Source organism: Perissodus microlepis, chromosome 6, assembly GCF_051167445.1.
Source record: "Perissodus microlepis isolate ML-2025 ecotype Zambia chromosome 6, ASM5116744v1, whole genome shotgun sequence".
NCBI lineage: Eukaryota > Metazoa > Chordata > Actinopteri > Cichliformes > Cichlidae > Perissodus > Perissodus microlepis.
Window position 1 is genome coordinate 37,187,290 of NC_140466.1, and position 19,868 is coordinate 37,207,157.

A 19,868-nucleotide genomic window follows, 5' to 3' on the forward strand; every position below is an offset into this window, starting at 1 on the left:
GAATGATTATTTACACAGAATTATACAGTAGTGCAGTTAAGATAAGTGAGATATGTGGATAATTTCTACAGAGGCTGCCTTCCGGTCCGAGGCAGAGCAGTTCCCGTACCAGACTGTTATACAGTTGGTCAGGATGCTCTCGATGGTGCAGCGATAGAAGTTCACCAGGATGTCTGAGGACAGGTGGTTCTTCCTCAGAGTCCTCAAGAAGAAGAGGCGCTGGTGAGCCTTCTTGACCAGCTTGGAGCAGTTGGTCGTCCAGATGAGATCCTCGGAGATGTGAACTCCCAGGAACTTGAAGCTGCTCACACGCTCCACAGCCGTCCCCTTAATGTAGATGGGTGGATGTGGGTCAGCATTCCTCCTGTAGTCCACGATGAGCTCCTTGGTCTTCTCAGTGTTAAGCAGCAGGTTGTTTGTGTCGCACCACTCAGCCAGACGATCCACCTCCTCCCTGTAGGCGGCCTCATCTGATGAGGCCAATCACCGTGGTGTCATCTGCAAACTTAATGATGGTGTTAGAACCATCAGCAGGTCTGCAGTTGTGGGTGAAGAGGGAGTAGAGGAAAGGTCTCATCACACAGCCTTGTGGTACACCAGTGTTCATTGTGATTGTAGATGAGCAGCGGTTATCCAGCCGGACATGTTGGGGGCGGTTGGTCAGGAAGTCCAGTAACCATTTGCACATGAGGGAACTGATGCCCAGGTCTGTCAGTTTCCTGATGAGTTGTGAGGGGAGGATTGTATTGAATGCTGAACTGAAGTCTATAAACAGCATTCTGGCGTAGGTGTTGTTGTTGTCCAAGTGTGAGAGCACAGAGTGCAGTGCGATGGAGACTGCATCCTCTGTGCTCCTTAATGCACTTTTTATGTGTCAGCTTGTTACCAACTTCACCATCTGCATTTCAAGTTCTGCCCTGCTTGACAGCTAAAGAATGAGACACAGGTTTTACTCCACAACAAAATATAATTTAATGAATTTGCTTTTTACTGTGTCGATCACAAATCTATAATGATGTTAAAAAAAAAAAATAGAGCAAAAGAAAGAAAATGATCCGGTAACCTCCTTTGTGTTGATGTAAGGCATGCAGTTTCCATAGAGCTTTGGACATTGAAGCTACAGGTCATACAGTAAGACACACTGACACTCAGCTACAAATACACACAAAAGCGCTCATTATGTCCACTCTTCTTGGGGCCCAATAAACATTTATTGTTTGCACATACAATGAGTAGAAGTGGTATAAATCACAACACCAAAAGTTTAATAGTTTACGAATAGCAATAGGATGGGCTAACACTTCTCTGGGGCTTTTTCTACCATGTCCGCTCTTGAGGAATAATGGTATGGTGATGCAGGAATATTTGAATATGTGAATTACACTGACAGTTACACAGAAAGGGGTTAGTAGCCAAACACGTTGTATGAGCATGTAGCACACAAAATGAGGGAGATTTGAACAGCCGTGACTCTTGCATTCAAACCTTTGTGATGAGCCCTTTTGGAACTGGTTTTTCTCAACCAAAGGAGCCTGTAAAAACAATTGGCTTCATTCAGCTTCAAGAAGGTCCTTCATATGGGAAGTTACATTGACGTGTTGCTGCTGTAACTTTCATATAAAAAGTGCAGACATTTACTTGTGTCTATGGTGCAAAAATCTTGATGACCTCTGGGATTCAAATTGGCCCGAGCTATATAAATACAATTATATATCTGGCTTCATATAAAAATAAAACTAGTAGTACACAAATATTGCACACCTAAGGAGTTTAGATTTGTCAGGTTATTGACAAGCTATTGAGGAAAATGTACAAACACGGAAATAATAAACCATCTGGTGCAGTATAAATAAATATTTAGATACTGAGTTTTAATTCTCTGCATGCAGTATATCTCTCTGGCTGTAGGTGGACCAAGTTGGGCACAGGTGGAGTCACGGCTGCCAAGGGGAAATGGATGTAGGCTGTGCGGTGCGTGAAGGTCATGGTGGAGCAGCAGGTAGTTCTTGTGGACAATTGGGACAGAGCTGCTCAGTGTTGCTGGGCATCCAGCTCCCTCTGGCGGCAGCCCACAGCAGTGATGAGGGCAGCTCCCTTACCGCTGCCGTCCTCAGACAGCAGGAAGTTGACATCACATTTGGGGGCGAGTTCCTTCACAGTTTGTTGGAAGATCCGAGAAAAACTGAAGAAAAGAGAGCAAGAGGAAACTGTGGTTATGAGGCAGCTTGCTACTGAACTTGAAATGACAGTTGCTTTCCAGCATAGGTGACAGACATACATATTATTCAAACTTTACAACTAGAAGCAGCACAGAGTTGTGTGAGGAGGTTCATTCGGGCCTATCGAGAGGGTGTGGACTTGGAGGTAAAAGAGGTCCTCTGGATTTTTATTGGTGCAGTTATCTCCTAATTTGTAACCTCAGTTGCAAGAGTCCATCAGTAGTCCCCTCGACAAACAACCAAATGAAGATGTTAGCCTTGAGGTACTTTTTCAGAAAATAATCTTTTATATAAAAAACTGGTACAGTTGTAATTTGTCCTCACAAAGAATCACAAGTGGTAGCAGATCAAAGTGTTTTAAGGCTAAGAAATGTAGACAGATTGTACATTTAGTTGATTTATAACATACTAATACTTGGCTATTTATGGGTTGTAATATGTTTATTACAGTTTCTGCTGTTTTTATTCTGGACATCTGCAAACGTACAATTTGCTTTATCTTTTCAATGTCTAACATGCATTATTTAATGTCAAAAAAGACCAGTATATTTGTTGACTATAGGTCCTTCAGCACTTTTTGAATGTTTTTCCATCCTAGTGACTGAATAAATAATTCAGTGCTACTGTAAGGCCAGTGAGTTTGGTAATCTTGGGTAATTCTTTGCAGACTGATGAAATACAGTAACATTTTAAAATGAACGGGTCTCCTTTCACACAAACATGCCCTCTATTGTGTTCCTATCCCAGCTCTTACTGTGGGTGCAGCTTGTAGAGTGTGCCATCCACGCCCACTGTAACATCCAGGTGGTCCAGTCCTCTGTTCTCACGGATCTTGTCCACCACTGCAGCCATTCCAGCTCCGCACAGTTGAGCTGCTCGGCGGGACACTGTGCCGCACACCTCCTTGACGATAATACTGTCATCACAGGTGCTGTCGAGCCCCAGCTGCTGCAGGATCGCTCTGACCTGCAGCAAGGCCAGACGATCGCTGTGGAGAGAGGTGGGAGGGAGGAGAGTCAGAGGTCAGCCAACAGCAGGAGAGTCATTGGATACCTCACAGCTGTTCCCAGAGACTAAGGTAGGCTTAAACAGCACATAAGCTCAAGTGCTCACATCCCCCTTCCTTTATCATTCCTAGGTGTGGTGACTCATTAAAAACTGCTTTTTGGTGAATACTTCAGCTTAATCCCATGTTTTTATACTGGTATACTATTAATTTCCCAGCATTTTGCATGTTTAAGCCACAGGCTTTATATAAACACAGATACTTTACAGTACTACTAACTCTTTCTAGCTTTCTGGTATTCACCATTTTCTTCTTAACTTCAGTTTTCATTTATTTTGCTACAGTATGAAAATTAGTCTGCATCAGACAAATTACTTTTTTAACCTCTGTATGGTTATGCAGGTATTCTGTAGGGGCAGAATATTAAAAACTGTCCCACACAATAATATTGTAGCTAAAAAACTAAGTACAAACTAAGTGCATTTTTTGTCTGAGGTGGATTATAGACTACTTCTTATGTGCTATTAGCTTTTTCTGATATTCTGATGTTCTAAATTCATAAGATAGATAATATATAATATTCTGTAAAAGTCAGTGGAAGCCTATGCCTGCTAGGAGGTGTATAAAGCAAACAGTGTTCTGTGTAAAATTATATAAGTTATATAATTTAATTTTATACTTTTGTAGTTATTAAATACAAAATACTATTGGTGCTAAACTTTTATTTGAATTAACTTGTGATGTTTGATAAGAGTGGTAAATGTAAATGTACCGAATTCACTTTTCTGTCTCCTGGCTTGACATCTGTGCGCAACTTTGTAAACTTTACACATTTGTCAGAATATCCATGTCATAGCATAGATCACCTAGAGCATAACAGGTGGCTGCATTCAGTAACAGTTCTATGAGAGAAGAAACTGATCTTTTTTTATTTAAGCAACTGATCCCTCTCTAATGTTGAAAATCAGTCCAAACCGGCAGTGGTTGAAGACTGTAACCACAACTTATGTGCTCTTTATCTTCTAATTGAAGAAATTGAATGTTGTGTTTGAATTGAATGCTCAAAAACATAGTTGGGGTGAATTTTACCTTTAAATAGGACAGACTATTTTGTAGACGCCACAATTCTGTAATGTCTGCTCCTGGATAAACAGTTTGTATATAATGATTGTTTGATAGCATTAAAACAGCCCTAACCAATAATTACAAAAAAATAATGTTAGTGTGAAACAATTCACTCACCTTTCTATCTGTGACAGAAACTTTGTCTCAAAGATGCCCCTGGTCTTAAGTGTCTCTGAGATTTGTCCCCGGAACAGGAAGCCACGCTTGGTCAGATCAATCAAAATCTGCCGTACAATCTCACCAAGATACATTCCACTGCACATCTTCTCATATCTGTGGTGCAAAAGAATTAACACAGCTGTGTCAGTAAGCTGTAAAGATGCTCTCTTAACTAGAGATATCAGTTGTTTTCTTTTTTTCCCTTTAAATATATTTTTCTGTTTGCTCTTTGATCAAGTATTACTGAACAGGCCAAGATGTTGAGGGGGAGAGTATAGCACTGTGGCAGGTGTTGCTATTTTGTTATTTGTGAAATAGTTGGGTACTAGCAGCATCCTAACCTTTGTTTGCCTTCGTTGAGTGAGTTCTCATCCACTGCCTGGTCGTATGTTGTCCTGATGTCATCCAGACAGCCATTGTCTCCAAATGCCCCCCACTCCATATTGACACACATCTGACCCTCGGTACCCGGCACTATCTCAATGTTCTTCATTTCTTCCATATAACAAGCATTGCTGCCCGTTCCTGAGTGTATACACAGCCAGGGCTGTTACATCTGAAAAGAACTACCAAATTTCTTTTTTGTTTTTGAAAAAACAAATCTTTTCTAACTGTAGATTAGTATTGGGCTAAGGTGCACAATAACACAAAAGTAGTTTTGCTTAATAAAAATAAATACATAAACATATCATTTTGTTGTATGAATATTTACTTACATCTTTCATACATACACCTTGCAAGATAATTGTAGAAAAGATATTTTTGCTATAGGTTGTGTGTCACTCACCTGCGATCAGTCCCACCTCACATGTGGGCTCCTCATATGCACAGGTCATCATCGTCCCCACTGTGTCATTCACTATGGCAACCACATCCAGCTCAAACTCCTACAAACATCACAAGAATTATTGTTTACACATCAAAGTACAACAATATTACATGCACGTGTAATGCAGTAAGAACTTGTGTATGCTTTCCATGTTATAGACAAATTTCAATTCAAAAAATCAGTCGTGCAAAACATCAGTCGTGTCCAGAATGCCCAGAATATATTCATTACATTTTTAATTCACATACTCATGATACTGAAGTGTTTACATCCGGTTACTTATATTAATAGCCATATTGTTTTTTTTCCCTGCAGTCTAAAGAATAGCAGGTAGTTACTGTTGCTTAAGACTTTTCCAAGATGATGTTAAAGCAGCATTAAGTCCATGTTTTTCACTAAACATTGCTGGATGGTTGTTTTGACAGATGAATCAATATCACACCTGGCAACATCTTAAATGCCACACTGAGCACAATGCGGTTCACCCACACTCCTAGACAGGCGAAACAACAAAATACACAAGCAGTTTCAAAGAGCTGTAAGGTTCAGGAGCTCTGCCAGACCTCTGCTCTTAGCTGCATGTCTTCTGGGTGTTATTGCATGCTATAAGGACAGTAAACAGGTCCAGGCTCGCACCGCTTTACCTGTTAGTTAATGATTTACCTTTGGTTAATACTTACTGGATTCTCCATCTAAAAAAATAAAATTAATATGTGAAACCGAAAAGTGGCAACATGAGGATATTAGGAATTTTCTGGATATAACAGTGACACTCAACTGTATTCATAAAAATGTCATTTATTAGAGAGAGTAATTAGTCATATTTGTTGTATATGCTTACTGTTCTGTTGTAGGTTTATACAGTATGAGGTGGGGTTAAGGGTGTTTATGCTGAAACTGCAAAATTGCAGTTCACAGCAAAGATGCCTATATGCTGGGATTAGCAGCTATGTGGTCATGTGACGTGGTTGGTGAGTGAATATATGATGTGCAATCTTCTTTACTACTAAGGGTTTACTGTAAGGTTTTTAATGAGGTGGTCTGTTAGGTTACATATCCAGATTCTTTCCCTTCCTTATTCTGTAATGTTTTCATGAAGCAAAGTTTAAATTATGAGATTTTAAACAACCAAAATAACAAAAGTTCTCTAAATAGTGGGTAGATAAGTGAATATCAAAAAAACAGTTAAGCTCTAAAATAGCTGAATTTCATTATTTAAAAGACACTGCTTTGAGGGGCTCATTGAAGGCAAGCATTTATTTGCTCAGAGTGCTGTCAGTCAGAACCTGGACAGCACTTTTAAAGAAGCAACAATCTGAGGGACAAACTGTGCCTACATTATACAGGATGCAAAGGTGCAGCTTATACAAAGCCTTTTTTATCTCACCAAATATCCCATACAAAGACTATTGTTTTGCTGTTCTTTGTAGCAATAACCAAGCAGCAGTCAGAGGTATAAAATATACATATATGACTATTAAATTTGGGATCATTTTAACAATACTGAATGAAACCATTTTACTGGTTTTAGGGTATTTGAACACATTTTGACTAAATGATGCATATTTTTTAGTAGCAAACTTTTCACAATAATGGCATCTTTGGGCTTTCTGTCAAATCCAGTGGATTAACTAGTGTTCGTGTTGTCGTGACTAAACTGGTCTGTGATTACCTCTTTCCTTTTGATTGCTTCCCGAAGAAGCTCCACTACATCTTCACCCTCACAGTCTGTGGCCTTGAAGCCTTTGGTCCATGTTACAAGGATGCCCTGAAGATAACAAAACAATAAGTAATGATTTAAAATATAATGATGTTTAATTTGACTGAATAACATTTCACAATTCTCTAAACATGACAGAAAAACGACTTATTAACTAAGTATATGTCCATTACGTGTGTACGTTACATTGTACAATACGCTTTGCCTTTCTTGGTAATTTGGTTGTAGCTGGATTGAAAGCAACGTAAAGTTTTTGCTTTGAGGAAAAAGGGAACATACTGCATCCAGGCTGGTCTGATGGCAGGGGAACGAAAAAGTGAAACCCAGTGGGAGTCGAGCACTTTTCATTCCCATGTAGTCCAGGAAATCAGAGATGCAGTGCACAATGTGATCAAAAAGCTGGAAAGAGACATCATATAGAAAGAAAAGGTCAGGACTGCTAATGGCTTTTGGTGTGTTTTTTTCATGAGAGTTACAAAGATTCTTTATGGCACCAATGCAGGTTTGGATTTGGATAGTTGCATGTTTCAAATGTATTTTGTTGTAGCTAGAAATTAAGATGGAAAAGAGAAGAAATTGCTTTAAATGTTTAATCTGTTTTCATGGAATAAGCAGTTTTTAAAGACTGAGAATTATTTAAACATGATTATTGTTCCTGTTTCCTGCAACAAATACGCAAAACTGATCGGTACCTCTTCCCCTGTGCCCTGCATGACTTCTATGGGAATGGCATAGATTTTGTTATGCATCTCCACTGATCGTCTTTTCCCACTGCGAATCTTGACCAGAAGCACACGGAAGTTTGTTCCTCCAAGGTCCAGAGCAAGGAAATCACCATTTTCTGTTAAAAAAGCCAAAGAAATTAGCATGAGAAGGCACAAAACATATTTCTACAACCTCTGAATAAGTTTTATCTGTTGTACTGGTTATAATTGTGTGAATGCCTCAAAGGGCATTCACACTATTGGGATCCTGTTTCTGTTTCTCTTTATTCTTTATCCTTTATTATTCTTCAAGTTGCCACTTTCTTTGCCGCTTAACTACTCCCTCAGTTTTCAGCCGATTTTCACCGTTCAAACTCTAAACTGTTCAGCTCTTTCTGCTAATGCCTGCTATGACTTTTGGTGCTCATAACTTTTATACTTTTTCAGATATTAAGCTTTTTATGTCATTTTTTGGCCTATTTTGCTGAATAGGACCACATTATCAGTGTGATCACCAGTTTTGCTTGCTGGGCTGAGTCATGTTTTAGCTCAGTGAGATAAGCAGCCGTTCTCAGAGTAGGAGGGCCGGGATCGATTCCTGCTTATGGCAACATTTTTGGCAACATCTTCAATTAAAACTTCAACTGTTTAAACCCTTTTACAACACAAATTTCAGCTTTTTCACCTTTTTTTTAGCAGAATTTCTCAGTTTTTTGCTACTTTTGAAAACAATTTCCAGCTTCTTCAGCTGTTTTCAGCATAAACTTCAGCTTATTTACCTGTTTTCAGCAGAAATTCTGCTGATTCACCTGTTTTCAGCACAAAGTTCTGCTTCTTGACCTTTTTCAGCAAAAATAATTTTGCTGATTCAGTACAATTTTCAGCTTTTTCCACTTCTTTTTAGCACAATTTTCAGCCTCTTCTACTCTTTTAAGCACAATTTCAGCTTTTTCACCTCATTTCTGCACAATTTCCAGCCTCTTTTGCGCTTTTCAGCACAATTTTCAGGTTTTTCACCTCTTTTGAGCACAATTTTCAGGTTCCTTATCTTTTTTTTTTTGCTGAACCTTCAGCATTTTAAGCTCTTTTCAGCAACATTTAGCTTCTTCTGCACAGTGAACATTTTTTCTCTCATCATATCATTGTTTGAGACCAGAGCTAGTTTAGCTCAATAGGAAAAGCAGCTGCTTTGAGATCTAGTTGCACAGGTTCAAATCCTACATGTGACATTTGCTGCACATCTTCCCTACTTGCATGTACTCTGCTTTATTGACACTGCATAGTGTACCCTTTCAAATACAGCCATTTTCAGCAAAGACTTCTGCTTCTACAGCTCTTTTCAGATAATGCTGATTTTCGCCTGTTTTCACCATATTCCAATACAAGGCATTCACACTGCATTTTCGCAGGAAATGCAACTTTTTCTAGTTTAGAATAAATATTGTTCTCTCTACAGTTAAAAAACTTAAAAATAGCAATTATATTTGACTGCCAGGTACAGAGAATTAGGGACAAAATATAAGGCACAGAATTATTGGCTTTTAAATCTTAAAGTATTTGTCTAAATGTTAACCTTCATGTATTAATTGCCATTAGGCATCACAGATAAGTAGTGCTAGTTTATCAAGGTGAGGCCAACGTTTACTTGTGTGTGCTTCTGTGTCTGGTAATTCACCTATTTTCAGAAAACCTTTTGGAAGAAACACATAGATCTAGGAAACGTCAGCTGTGTCTTCAGTCAGCATAAACGGACCATTTGTACTGTTACTGGTTATTGGATTGTGAAAATCCTTTCATGCAGATCCATAAAGTCCACCTCATACACTACCTAAGTAGATACATAATTAAAAGCAGTGCTTGTGCTGGGTAAACATGTCCAGCTGTTGGGTTTTTAAATATCTGAAGCCTGTTGTTTGACTCCTTGTGCCGTGAACTTTACTCGTGCTTTTTGTGTTAGCACAAGCGCTGCTTTCATTATTACCAAAAACCAAACATATAGTGACTGATTGTTTCATGATACATTATGTAGTTTAGTAGTTACTTTGAGATGACATATAGACTCGCTTTAATTATTGATAATGCTGTTTTTATTGTGGTAAATAATGCAACTGTTTGTTTCACCAAATACTGATATTGTATTTTACAAACACGTAATAATTTTACCTGATGCAATGGTGGCCTTATTACAGGTAATACACTCCCGAGTATAACACATGGTTTCACTATAGACCACACGAAACACTTCAGTATCAAAGGATATTGATATTTCCATCTGCATTACTTTCCTTTGGCCTTCATATATGACATAGACAGGCGTGAATGATAGTTGAGATTGACTTGGACCTGAGCTAACAAAAAAACAAATCTATGCATGTCTCATTTTAATTACCTGTTCCGTCCGGTGTGCGTCGAACAAAGGTGGGCAACATTTTGACTGTAGCGTCCTTGTGGCTGTCCTTCTTCAGGCCTCTTTCAATCTCCACCTTCATCCTTTTCTTTACCTCTAACAGCTGATTTTTGCTCAACCGGAATTCTGCCAAAGTCTGCTGAATGTGGCGCGCCTGCTCGGTTAAACGGTATGCCACTGCTGTCACCATGGCTGCTCCTTTCCCACTCCCGCTTTCGGACAGCAGGAAACGGACATCTGAGTCTGGGACTAAGCGACGCACAGTTTTGTGCAGACGACGGGCATATCTGTTCAGAGAGCAAAAGAATTCCTCGTGAGGAAAAACAGAGTCTTTAAGTGAGTATTAGAATGTGTCAAAATCTATTTTTCATCAGAATTATGTATTCAGACTGCAGAAATATATAAAGCACTACACAATTACAGGATAACTGTGACTTAGGATTTTAGGAATTCACAATGCAGCAGATCTGAACTTCCACACAGACCAAAACCTGGAGTTTTTCATTTAGGACTGAATCTGAAGCCACTCAAAGAATTATCTGGCGTACATCCTTTCTATGCTGCATAGGTCTTTTTGGAGTACATAATATCCAAACTAAATGTGCGTCTCTGGAAAGCGCCCTTTAGTCCCCATTTTATGGCCTACTCACTGAGGGTGCATCTTGTACAGAGAGCCATCAATGCCGACGGTGGTACGAAGCCGCACAACTCCTTTATTCTCTTTTAGGCGACAAAGAATGGCTCCCAGACTTGCAGATATTAGATTAGCTGAGCGGAAGGATACGATGGTGCACACGTGCTGCACAGCCAGACAGTCTTCTTCTGAGGGCTCCACTCCAAGCCTTGTCAGGATTTCCATGCACTTCTTCAGTCCTTCCTTAGTCCTAAAATTACAAGTATTGTACATTAAAAGGGTCTTAACTCTTCTGTTGAAGAATGGAAGTGGAAAAACTATTTTATTCCTTCATGTCTCACTTTTCAATTGCAGATACATGTTTCGTCTCAATCTTTCCTCTCGTCAGGAGCTCGGGGGTTATTCGTCCCTCAAACAGCAGCCCCTCTTTGGCCATCTTGACCAGGATGAGTCGTACCAGTTCTCCCATGTACATGCCACTGGCCATCTTTTCAAACCTAATCAGAAAGAAACACAACAGTGTTTTCATATAAGGTATCACAGCTACAATTTCTATTCGTCTAAATTACAGTCCACTGCAGACTAGAATGCTTTTTTTCAACTGTAATCTTAAGGGACAAAGCTATATTTTATCTATAGTGGTGTGTGTACAGTAACTTCACAATGTGTAACAACAAAGAGAACTAGTCCCAAAGAAGTTAAGCATACTGGTATACTTTTGTGTATTATATGCAGTTCGTTTACTGTTTGGCTGCACAACTTAAAAAACTAACTTGCATTGTACTTATCGTAGTCTACAGTAAGTAAACTTACTGAAAGATATTTCAACTTTCAAAACCTTCCTTTAGTTTAAAAAAAAAAGAAAAAAGAAAGGAATCTTACAATTGTTTTCCTGGGTTGATCGATCCTCTGTCAATCTCACGGTCAAACTCTGTGCGGATGTCCTCTAGGGACCCATTATCCCCAAAAGCACCCCATTCAGTGTTGATGCACATCCGGCCTTCATCTCCTTCCACCAGGTCAATGTGACGCAGTTCCTCCATGTAGCAGGCATTTGTTCCCGTTCCTGAAAGGATGCACAACTGACATAACTCTTATTTCACTTCAAAGCAGAATGCAGTGTGCTATTTAGCTTATTTGGCGCCCCCACATGTAGAACTGTGTACATGCTTCTGTACAGTGCTCTGGACCTCGTGTGATTTTTGCCCAAGCTTGGACGAGAGACATTATTTTGCTTGATTTTTGCCCTTCTGGGTTAGAACTTTAATATAAAAATGTATTCTCAACATCCTGGGATGTTTTGAAGTACTGATAAAGTACACTTGGTTACTAAAACTTGTTGGCTTTAAGGTGCTAAATACCTTTTCCAAAGCCTGGGGAAAGGATCTATTTGTTTAAAAGGGGCACATCAAATCATGTGAAATGCAAGATGTGTTTTTCCCCCTACTTTAAAAGTGTCATTGGCTCAGGCATTTGTATTTGCCTAATGCAGTGGTAAAAATCCATTTGTTTTTACCTATAATGATTCCCACTTCACAGCGCTGATCGTCAAATCCACAAGTCATCATAGTGCCAGTGGTGTCATTCACCACTGCCATGATGTCTGCTTGGTAGTCCTGGGAAAACAAGGTTATGTTTAACTCAAAACAAAATGGGAAAAAAGAGCCATCTGGCAGATGTCTTATCCATGTTTGTAAATGAAATCCACAGACAAAAACCTACCCCTCGTTTCTTGATAGCTTTGTTTAGAAGCTTCACAACGTCCATGCCTTCTACACCACTGGCTTTAAACTTCTTTGTCCATGTTAATAAGACAGCCTGAAAAACAAGACTAACTTTAATTTACTATAAGACAGGCAAAGACAATCTCAAATATATGTCCATCGCTATTTCAGTCACGGCATCGCCAAACACGTTATCTATAATATATTAACACAATAATACAATAAAATATAATGCATTGATGAATTTACACTGTTACATTCTATGGGCTTTATTGAGCTATTGATCTAAAACTATTAACAAAAGAAACAAGCCACACATGTTGAGGTTGTAGTGATGACGTGTTTAATGAGCACAGTGAGTGGTACAGTTATCCTTTAAACTGGAAGTGTTTACCTCATCTAGTTTGGTTTGGGCACACGGGAAAGAGAACGTGAATCCCACAGGAAGTTTTTTATCCTTGATTTTTTGTTTCTCCATGAAGTCACCGAGGCAGTCTGCAACATGGTCAAAGAGCTGCAGACACACAAAAAAGACATTTTTAAGAATTTCAAGATGATGTAACTACATTTTGGCGCAAATGTAACATTTTCTTTGTCATTTTAAGTTAATGCATCCTTAAAGTACAATTTCCAGTTTACATAAATATCCCTGAAACTTTACTTAGAAAATGCTTCAACAAATATGTAAAGAACATAAAAGATTCTGCAGACAGTTAAAAGCCTTTCTGTAAACCATGCATATTTTAGAAATCATCATGAGATCCTGGAAAGATAGCTGATATCTATCCATATTGACATGACTTGTGACTTAGCATGTTTTTAAACTATTATTTTATTTTATTTTTTCTTATTAGTCATTGGATTAATTGTATACTTGCATGAATTTTTTTTAAATCACACCAATGAAGACTTCACAGAGTTGTATATTATACAATAAGTCACAATCTAAATGCACGTCTTTGTTAACAAACCTGTGATATATCACATTACATTTCTTCTGACCAGCTGTCCGTTCAGCATTTCACTAAACAGCATCTGTCTTGTTCTGTCTGTGTAAGTCATGGCCTAAACCAGTCACACCGCCTCAGACAGTCATTCATGTTTTGGTTATCATGTTACAACACGGCCGCCAGCTGTCTACAAGTCCTGTGTTGGCCAGCGTAGGTTCTGACGTTGCTCTTATTATTCCCAAGTGTTACAAAGATCATTTTACACAAACTGAATGTTGAGTCGGCCTTAATATAACTGCTTTGTGTGGTGTGTAGACAGTAATATTGAATATTCTTAATTAAGTGTGATTACGATACATCGGTGTGACAAGGATTACAACATGAGAACAACATGTCTGATTGCTTCTTAGCTATGTTTTCACAGAGGAATGGCTCAATAAGAAGAATACAACAAGAATGTTTAGTGCATTTAAAAATGGTAGAAGTATATTTTTGGTTACCTGTGCCCCACTCCCATGGATAATGTCATCAGGGGTCTCATAGATCTGGCTCTCCATCTGAACTGGTTGCTTCTTGTCCTGTGTCACTTTGACACGCAGGATCCGAAAGTTCGACCCTCCAAGGTCCAGAGCTATGAAGTCCCCCTTTTCTGTCAGGTTGAGAGTGTGGTCACACATTATTGCAATTCATGACAGACAGTTGCAACTAGTCCTCCCCCTGGTGTATTCCAACCACACACACACACACACACACACACACAAAAACCCAACAAAAAACAGAAGATTTTCCCCATATTATGTATATTTTGGATCATACCTGAATACCAGAAGTCAACTCATAGATGGCCCAAAGACTGTACTTAGGGCTACCAGGGTCAAATGTGAGTTTTGGGTAGATTTATGTTTTGCATTTTGTTTTTTGACAGTTTTTACGAGCAAAGGGAGTGAAAATAATATCCTAATTTTAATTTAGGGCAGATTAGAAATTAATGAATGTTTGATACTTTATTAAAGCTGTCACTGCTAATTCTCTCTAAGGCCATCAGTATTCCCAAGCTTGGCATGTCACTAAAAGAGAAAAGGAGCTTTACAGGCATTCACCACAAAGCACATGCTGTTAGTAGTAGCATCAACAAAAGACAATGTTTGGAATTATGACTCCCCTCTTGGCCAAAAGTACAAAGATCTATATCAACATTTCTCAACAAAGACACGAGGAACACATCCTCGGGTTTATTTTCCTTACTCCCTACTTATGGTTGGAGTGCTGCCTGTCCTTAGAATCAAATATATAAAGAAACCCACCCCCGCGAATAAAATTTAAAAAAAGAAAGGAAAGAAAAGCATAATGTCAACAAATAGCCTCTCTGATTAAAAAATGTGAAGTTTGTTCTGAAATGAATACACAGACCTATATGTGCAATATTACAGGTAATTACATTAATTTATTCTTCTTGAAATCTGACACTGGATAAGAACAGAACATGTGGATGTAAATTTACTATTGCTGGAATCAGAGTTGTAACCTTTAAGTTAAGAAGTTCAGCTGCCCTCCAACAAAACACTGTTCATTGATACAGTCGTGCCATGACTGTAATGTTTGCTGCCTTGAGCTATTAATCCTCTTGACCTGACTGGAATGAGATGTGTGTCTGGGCTGGACATACAAGTGTTAGTGATTTGCCGCAGAGCATTTGCTGTTTTATAACCCATGTCGTTGTATATTCTCAGTGCTAGCATGCAAATGCACTGATGCTGTTTCGTTTAATTAATGCAAAAATTCTTAACTAAGCTCGTCAAAACTAGTGTTGTAATCTAATCACTGATAAAAGAAGGCTTTATCTGTGGCATGGCTGGTGTCTGTAGTACTGGCAAAAAAAAGAAACATAATATGGTCTACAGTTTTTAAATGATTATTATTTTTGAGAGATTTGATTCTATTTGATTCTATCTGCCATTTGATTCTAAAATACATTTTAATTATTCCATTCCCATAAATGTGTTTTAGTAATAAGATATGTCCGCTCTATCATTACCACTGCAGTCATGCTAAATTTGAGTCATGATGAGTCAATAAATTCTGTTGAGGTATTTCTACTAATATGTCAGAGTGAAAACAGAATCCGTGAGATTTAGGATGAAGATCCTAAGCTGGTCTATCTACATTTGTATCTCTCATTAGCTTTTCCACCAAGTCTAATCTTATTACACAGTAAAAATTACAGTCTGAGCTTAGCTGTTCATTTGTGAATTTTCTTTCCAGAGAAAAAAGTCAAGACAGAGGAATGGGATTGATTTTCACTTATCCCTCTTATCATGACAACCAACCTTGCCAACATGTTTGTCACTACTGTCATTATATGGATTTAAAATGTTTATTTTATTTTTTTTGCCATCACCATAGCTTCAACTTCGCACTTTGCTTCATCCCTGTCATGTTGAAACCCTAGGCTATATATAGTGCGAGAAGACAAGAATGTCCGGCTGCCTTGTTCTGACATCAGTCTGCGGGAAAACTAAGATATACCTGAAGTATATTTCTGCATTTTTGTTTCTCATTTTTCGACTTGAATACAAGAATAAAACCAAAAACAGTTGAAAGACATTCAAATATTTAGTCATCAATTCTACTTTTTGAGGTTTGTTTCCCAGTAAATTATCTTTTATAATCTGTAATAATCTGACTGTCAAAGTATCCTGAATATACATTCTATTATTTTATCAGTATAGCCCCAAAATATAAGAAAAGTAACATCTTAAACTAGTTGCATGGTCTTACTAAAGGCCTTTTGCTGGTTACAGGCCAGTCATCAGACTAGTAAAGATAAATATTTGACACAAAGATATGATTGGATTAGATGAGCCTATGAGGATTATGTTTCAGTTAAGTTAAATATAACATTATGAGGTTTTCTTCTGCTTGTACGTTACACTGAGTGATGAGGCTGTTTGGACTGTTTGGCCTCAGGCCTAAAACAATAGTAATCTATTTAGCTTGAACCCAGAGCACAAACACAAAGAGGCTTATGTGACAATTTTAACATCAGCACATTCTTTACAGTCAGACAGAAACAAATACATCCTTCAACAAGTATGGATGAAATTTTGTCATCAGTGTGTGAATAGGAGGTATTAATGATGCTGCTTCTTCTGCATAATAGTGGAAATGCTCCTTTATTTTTGAACCATTTTGACTTCTAAAATGCAGAATTATTTATGAGCTTTCTGATATTTTTTATATTGTTAAAATATTATTACAAATTTTTAAGCATTTTTAAGCTTTAAAGGCTTAAACCCATGTGTTTGACTCATTAAATGAACTGCCAATGACTTTGGGCATTTGGGGGCACTGTTGGGCACTTACACAATTAAGGAGAATATTTTTGAGCTGATCAGAGCACTTTTCTCAATAATCTGTGATTTCTGTGAGATTCTTAATACACACTCTACCTGATCCATCAGGAATGGACCTGACGAACGTGGGCAGCATCTTCACGGTGGCAGTGGGGTTGGTGTCACGTTCGAGCCCATTCTCCATTTCCCTGCGGAACCTGTTCATGATGTCCTTAAGCGTCTCATCGGAGAACCGCATGGAGTACAGGTACTTATCGATCTGAAGAATAGGTGCACAGAGAAGTTGTTAGGGAAGTTTTATGCTTGCTAAACATCTGTGAGACACTAATATTTTGCAACCTGAGCACATATCAATTAACATGAATTAAACACATGTAAACACTGCTTACTAGTATTGTCGTGGTTTAACCCTGGAGAACCCATGGGGTCAGAGCCGACCCCATTGGTTTTCTAGGGAAACCATGGGGTCAAATTTGACCCCGTGGGTTCTCCAGGGTTAAACACAACAATGGGGGTTTCCTGGGATGGATTTTATAATGGATTTGTGTCATTTGAATTAGTTAACGGCATGGCAGGAGTTTTAGGACATGGGCAAAAATCAATAAACAGGGAGTACCTCTAATTGTGGCAAAGGGCCTGAATTTGGACACTTGAATCCATGTACTAGTCAGCATAACATTTTGATACAATTAAATTATCAACAAAACATTTTTTAATAATAGCTACATTATATGGTTATATCACAGTTAACACATCTAATGAATGAAATGTTTGTTGGGAGGATTTACAGAGGACAGTTTTTGTTATTGTTATATAATCACAGTGCATGCCATGGGGCACCCCGCACGCCTGAAACCTGCTCTGTGCCACGAGACAGTCCACACATTTGTTACCCATCAAGCTACTCTGTCACATTATTAATATTAGCCTTTCCAAAATGTCACCTGATTTGTAGAGTTTGTCTACAAGAGTAATGAAACACGTCCGTAACTTTTTTTTAAAATACAGTAACTTTGATGTTTGTCTATATATACTTTATAAAGTAACATACTGATTTTTTTCATGGCCAATCTTCTTAATGTTGTATGTAAATGCAGTTAATTCGTATAGTTATTCACTCTTAGTTTTCCTGACACTTATAATATGGCATCTATTATCAGTCTCTTTCTTATGTTATTTAACTGCATCTGTGTGATGCCTTCTTTTGTCATGTTTTTGTATAAAGATTTTTCAGAATTCTTATGGATTTAAATTAAATTTTGTTTGTTTGCCTGATCCTTTGATGCTTAATCAAAGAATACTAGTAAGACCAAAGGTCTACACACTAAGGCTACCCAGCTACTACAACACTTGGATAACAGATAGTAAATCTAGCTGCCACTAAATTTGACTCCTTATCTTGATATGGTTACAGTGTCGGTGTCCCTTGCAGGATGTGCATGGTTTAAGAGCTTTCATCCTTTCCAGGATTGTTTTTACCCCAGTAGTTCCAGTAACCTACTTCAGCAGTGGCATGTGTTGCTACTGCACTGTGATATCACACATGACGTCGTGAGTATTTGACCCCACCCCCACTTACACTGACTGCCCTCACCCGTATCCCCTATTCCCTGGGGATATCTTACCAGTTTGTTCAGTCACTAATTCGCTCTGAACACAGAGTCAGTTTATATGGGCAACCAGAAGCTGTAATCAGGCTCAGATTTCACTGATGGCAACGTCTATGAGCTGCTAAAAAATTGAAATGTGTTTTCACGATGGACTAAAAGAGGAATGAAATTAAGAAGGCATCAGTGCAATGGGATAGAACATCTGTGAAACAGTAAAAATGAATGACTGGGGGAAAAAAGACGCTGACAGTCGGGGACAAAATCATGGATTTTGGAGATCTTGACTTTTGCCAACAACCCCTCATAGACACCTGTCTGCTTCAGATGCCATAGCAACCAGTGCTCCGGAAAAGCTCAGTGATGGAGGTCTGTCTGCATTTCACCACGATCAGTGACCACAGCCCTGCTCAAGGACATCTGTGTCAAATACTGCTAACAAACTGAAAATGCACCATATCAATATTAAACATCATGCTGGCTTTCTCCTCCCGTAACTCCCAAATGGTGCATCCTCTTCTCCCAACACGATAAACCCCACAGATTCGATCCCAGCATGCAGCCACTGTTCGCCGGTGTCTGTGGGTATACGCTAGGCTGCTGTGATATAACAAAGCTCTGAAGTCTAATATAAAAGGACCATCATAACAGTTTAAAGCTGCTGTCGCTCACCTTTTTGAGTTGATCATCCTTCAACTCGGTGAAGTAGTAGGCCAGAAGCTGAGCCGCTATCATCCTGTCTGCGTGTCCTTCGGGAGCTGTCACTTACTACGAGGTGGTTTGACAGTGAAGAAGAAGGGAAAAGAAGATTGTTCAGTTTTCCCTCACGCTGATCCCGCTTTATCCTGAAGTAGAAGCAGAAGCAGGCCTTACCTGAGCACTGTGTCAAGGCAAGGTTAAAAGGAAAAAGTCTGGTGAAACAAACGTGCAGCAGCGGCCCTGCCTGCTAGTCTGCGACAGGCACACACACATACACACACAAACACACACACAGGCTGGGTTTGGCCGTGCCTCCTCCCTCTGAGCTGCTAGCTCCCTGTTAGCTCTGAGGAGATGTAACAGCTCGGCACAGGAATGGTGGTTCTGTTTTGCCCTGCCCCCACTGAGCACTCCCATTGGCTGAACCCAGGACATGAAAGCAAAGGAAAGAGGGGGGAGCAAATCGGAGGAGGGGGCAACAGGGGAGTGCAAATGGGAGTGGGGGCACGGGAGTTGTGAGCTGAATGAGGAAGCGGCTTACGCACGATAACCGGCCACTCTCCTCCATAGACTTCCCCGAGTTTGCACGTCTCCATGTTTCCACGGCTACAGGAGGTGGACGTGCAGAGAGGCAGGGCAGCCACATGATGATGTCACTACTGCAATACACTGAGCATCAACTGCAGGCTGAAGGACATCACATTCATGCTGCAACATCCAAGCATCTTCTCA

The 19,868-nt window shown here is 39.2% G+C and overlaps 1 protein-coding gene across 2 annotated transcripts; it reads right to left on the reverse strand.

The window, feature by feature from the left end:
• Nucleotides 1-947: 947 nt before the first annotated feature.
• LOC146386142 (hexokinase-1) lies at nucleotides 948-19,498 on the reverse strand. Of its 2 annotated transcripts, XM_084932197.1 has the most exons (19): nucleotides 19,311-19,498; nucleotides 19,110-19,205; nucleotides 16,927-17,089; nucleotides 13,978-14,126; nucleotides 12,922-13,041; nucleotides 12,526-12,621; nucleotides 12,320-12,419; nucleotides 11,686-11,869; nucleotides 11,145-11,300; nucleotides 10,820-11,053; nucleotides 10,152-10,456; nucleotides 7,751-7,899; nucleotides 7,338-7,457; nucleotides 7,011-7,106; nucleotides 5,297-5,396; nucleotides 4,851-5,034; nucleotides 4,468-4,623; nucleotides 2,974-3,207; nucleotides 948-2,182 (listed from the first exon to the last, which is right to left on the reverse strand). In XM_084932197.1, the coding sequence occupies exons 2-19, from the start codon at nucleotides 19,170-19,172 to the stop codon at nucleotides 2,032-2,034; spliced, it is 2,760 nt and encodes a 919-aa protein (XP_084788323.1). In that variant the 5' UTR covers nucleotides 19,173-19,205; nucleotides 19,311-19,498; the 3' UTR covers nucleotides 948-2,031. The 2 variants fall into 2 exon arrangements, with proteins under 2 accessions (XP_084788323.1, XP_084788322.1); XM_084932196.1 differs by having other exon boundaries at nucleotides 19,110-19,498.
• Between the last annotated feature and the right edge of the window lie 370 nt (nucleotides 19,499-19,868).

Bases quoted from the DNA above. Each gene is read 5' to 3' on its own strand.
- LOC146386142 (XM_084932197.1), bottom strand. From the start codon at position 19,172: ATGATAGCGGCTCAGCTTCTGGCCTACTACTTCACCGAGTTGAAGGAT. The intron at 4,624-4,850 runs GTTAGGATGCTG...TTTGCACCACAG, and splicing joins CTCAACGAAGGCAAACAAAG to ATATGAGAAGATGTGCAGTG. The intron at 3,208-4,467 runs GTGAGTGAATTG...CTCTCTCCACAG, and splicing joins TTTCTGTCACAGATAGAAAG to CGATCGTCTGGCCTTGCTGC.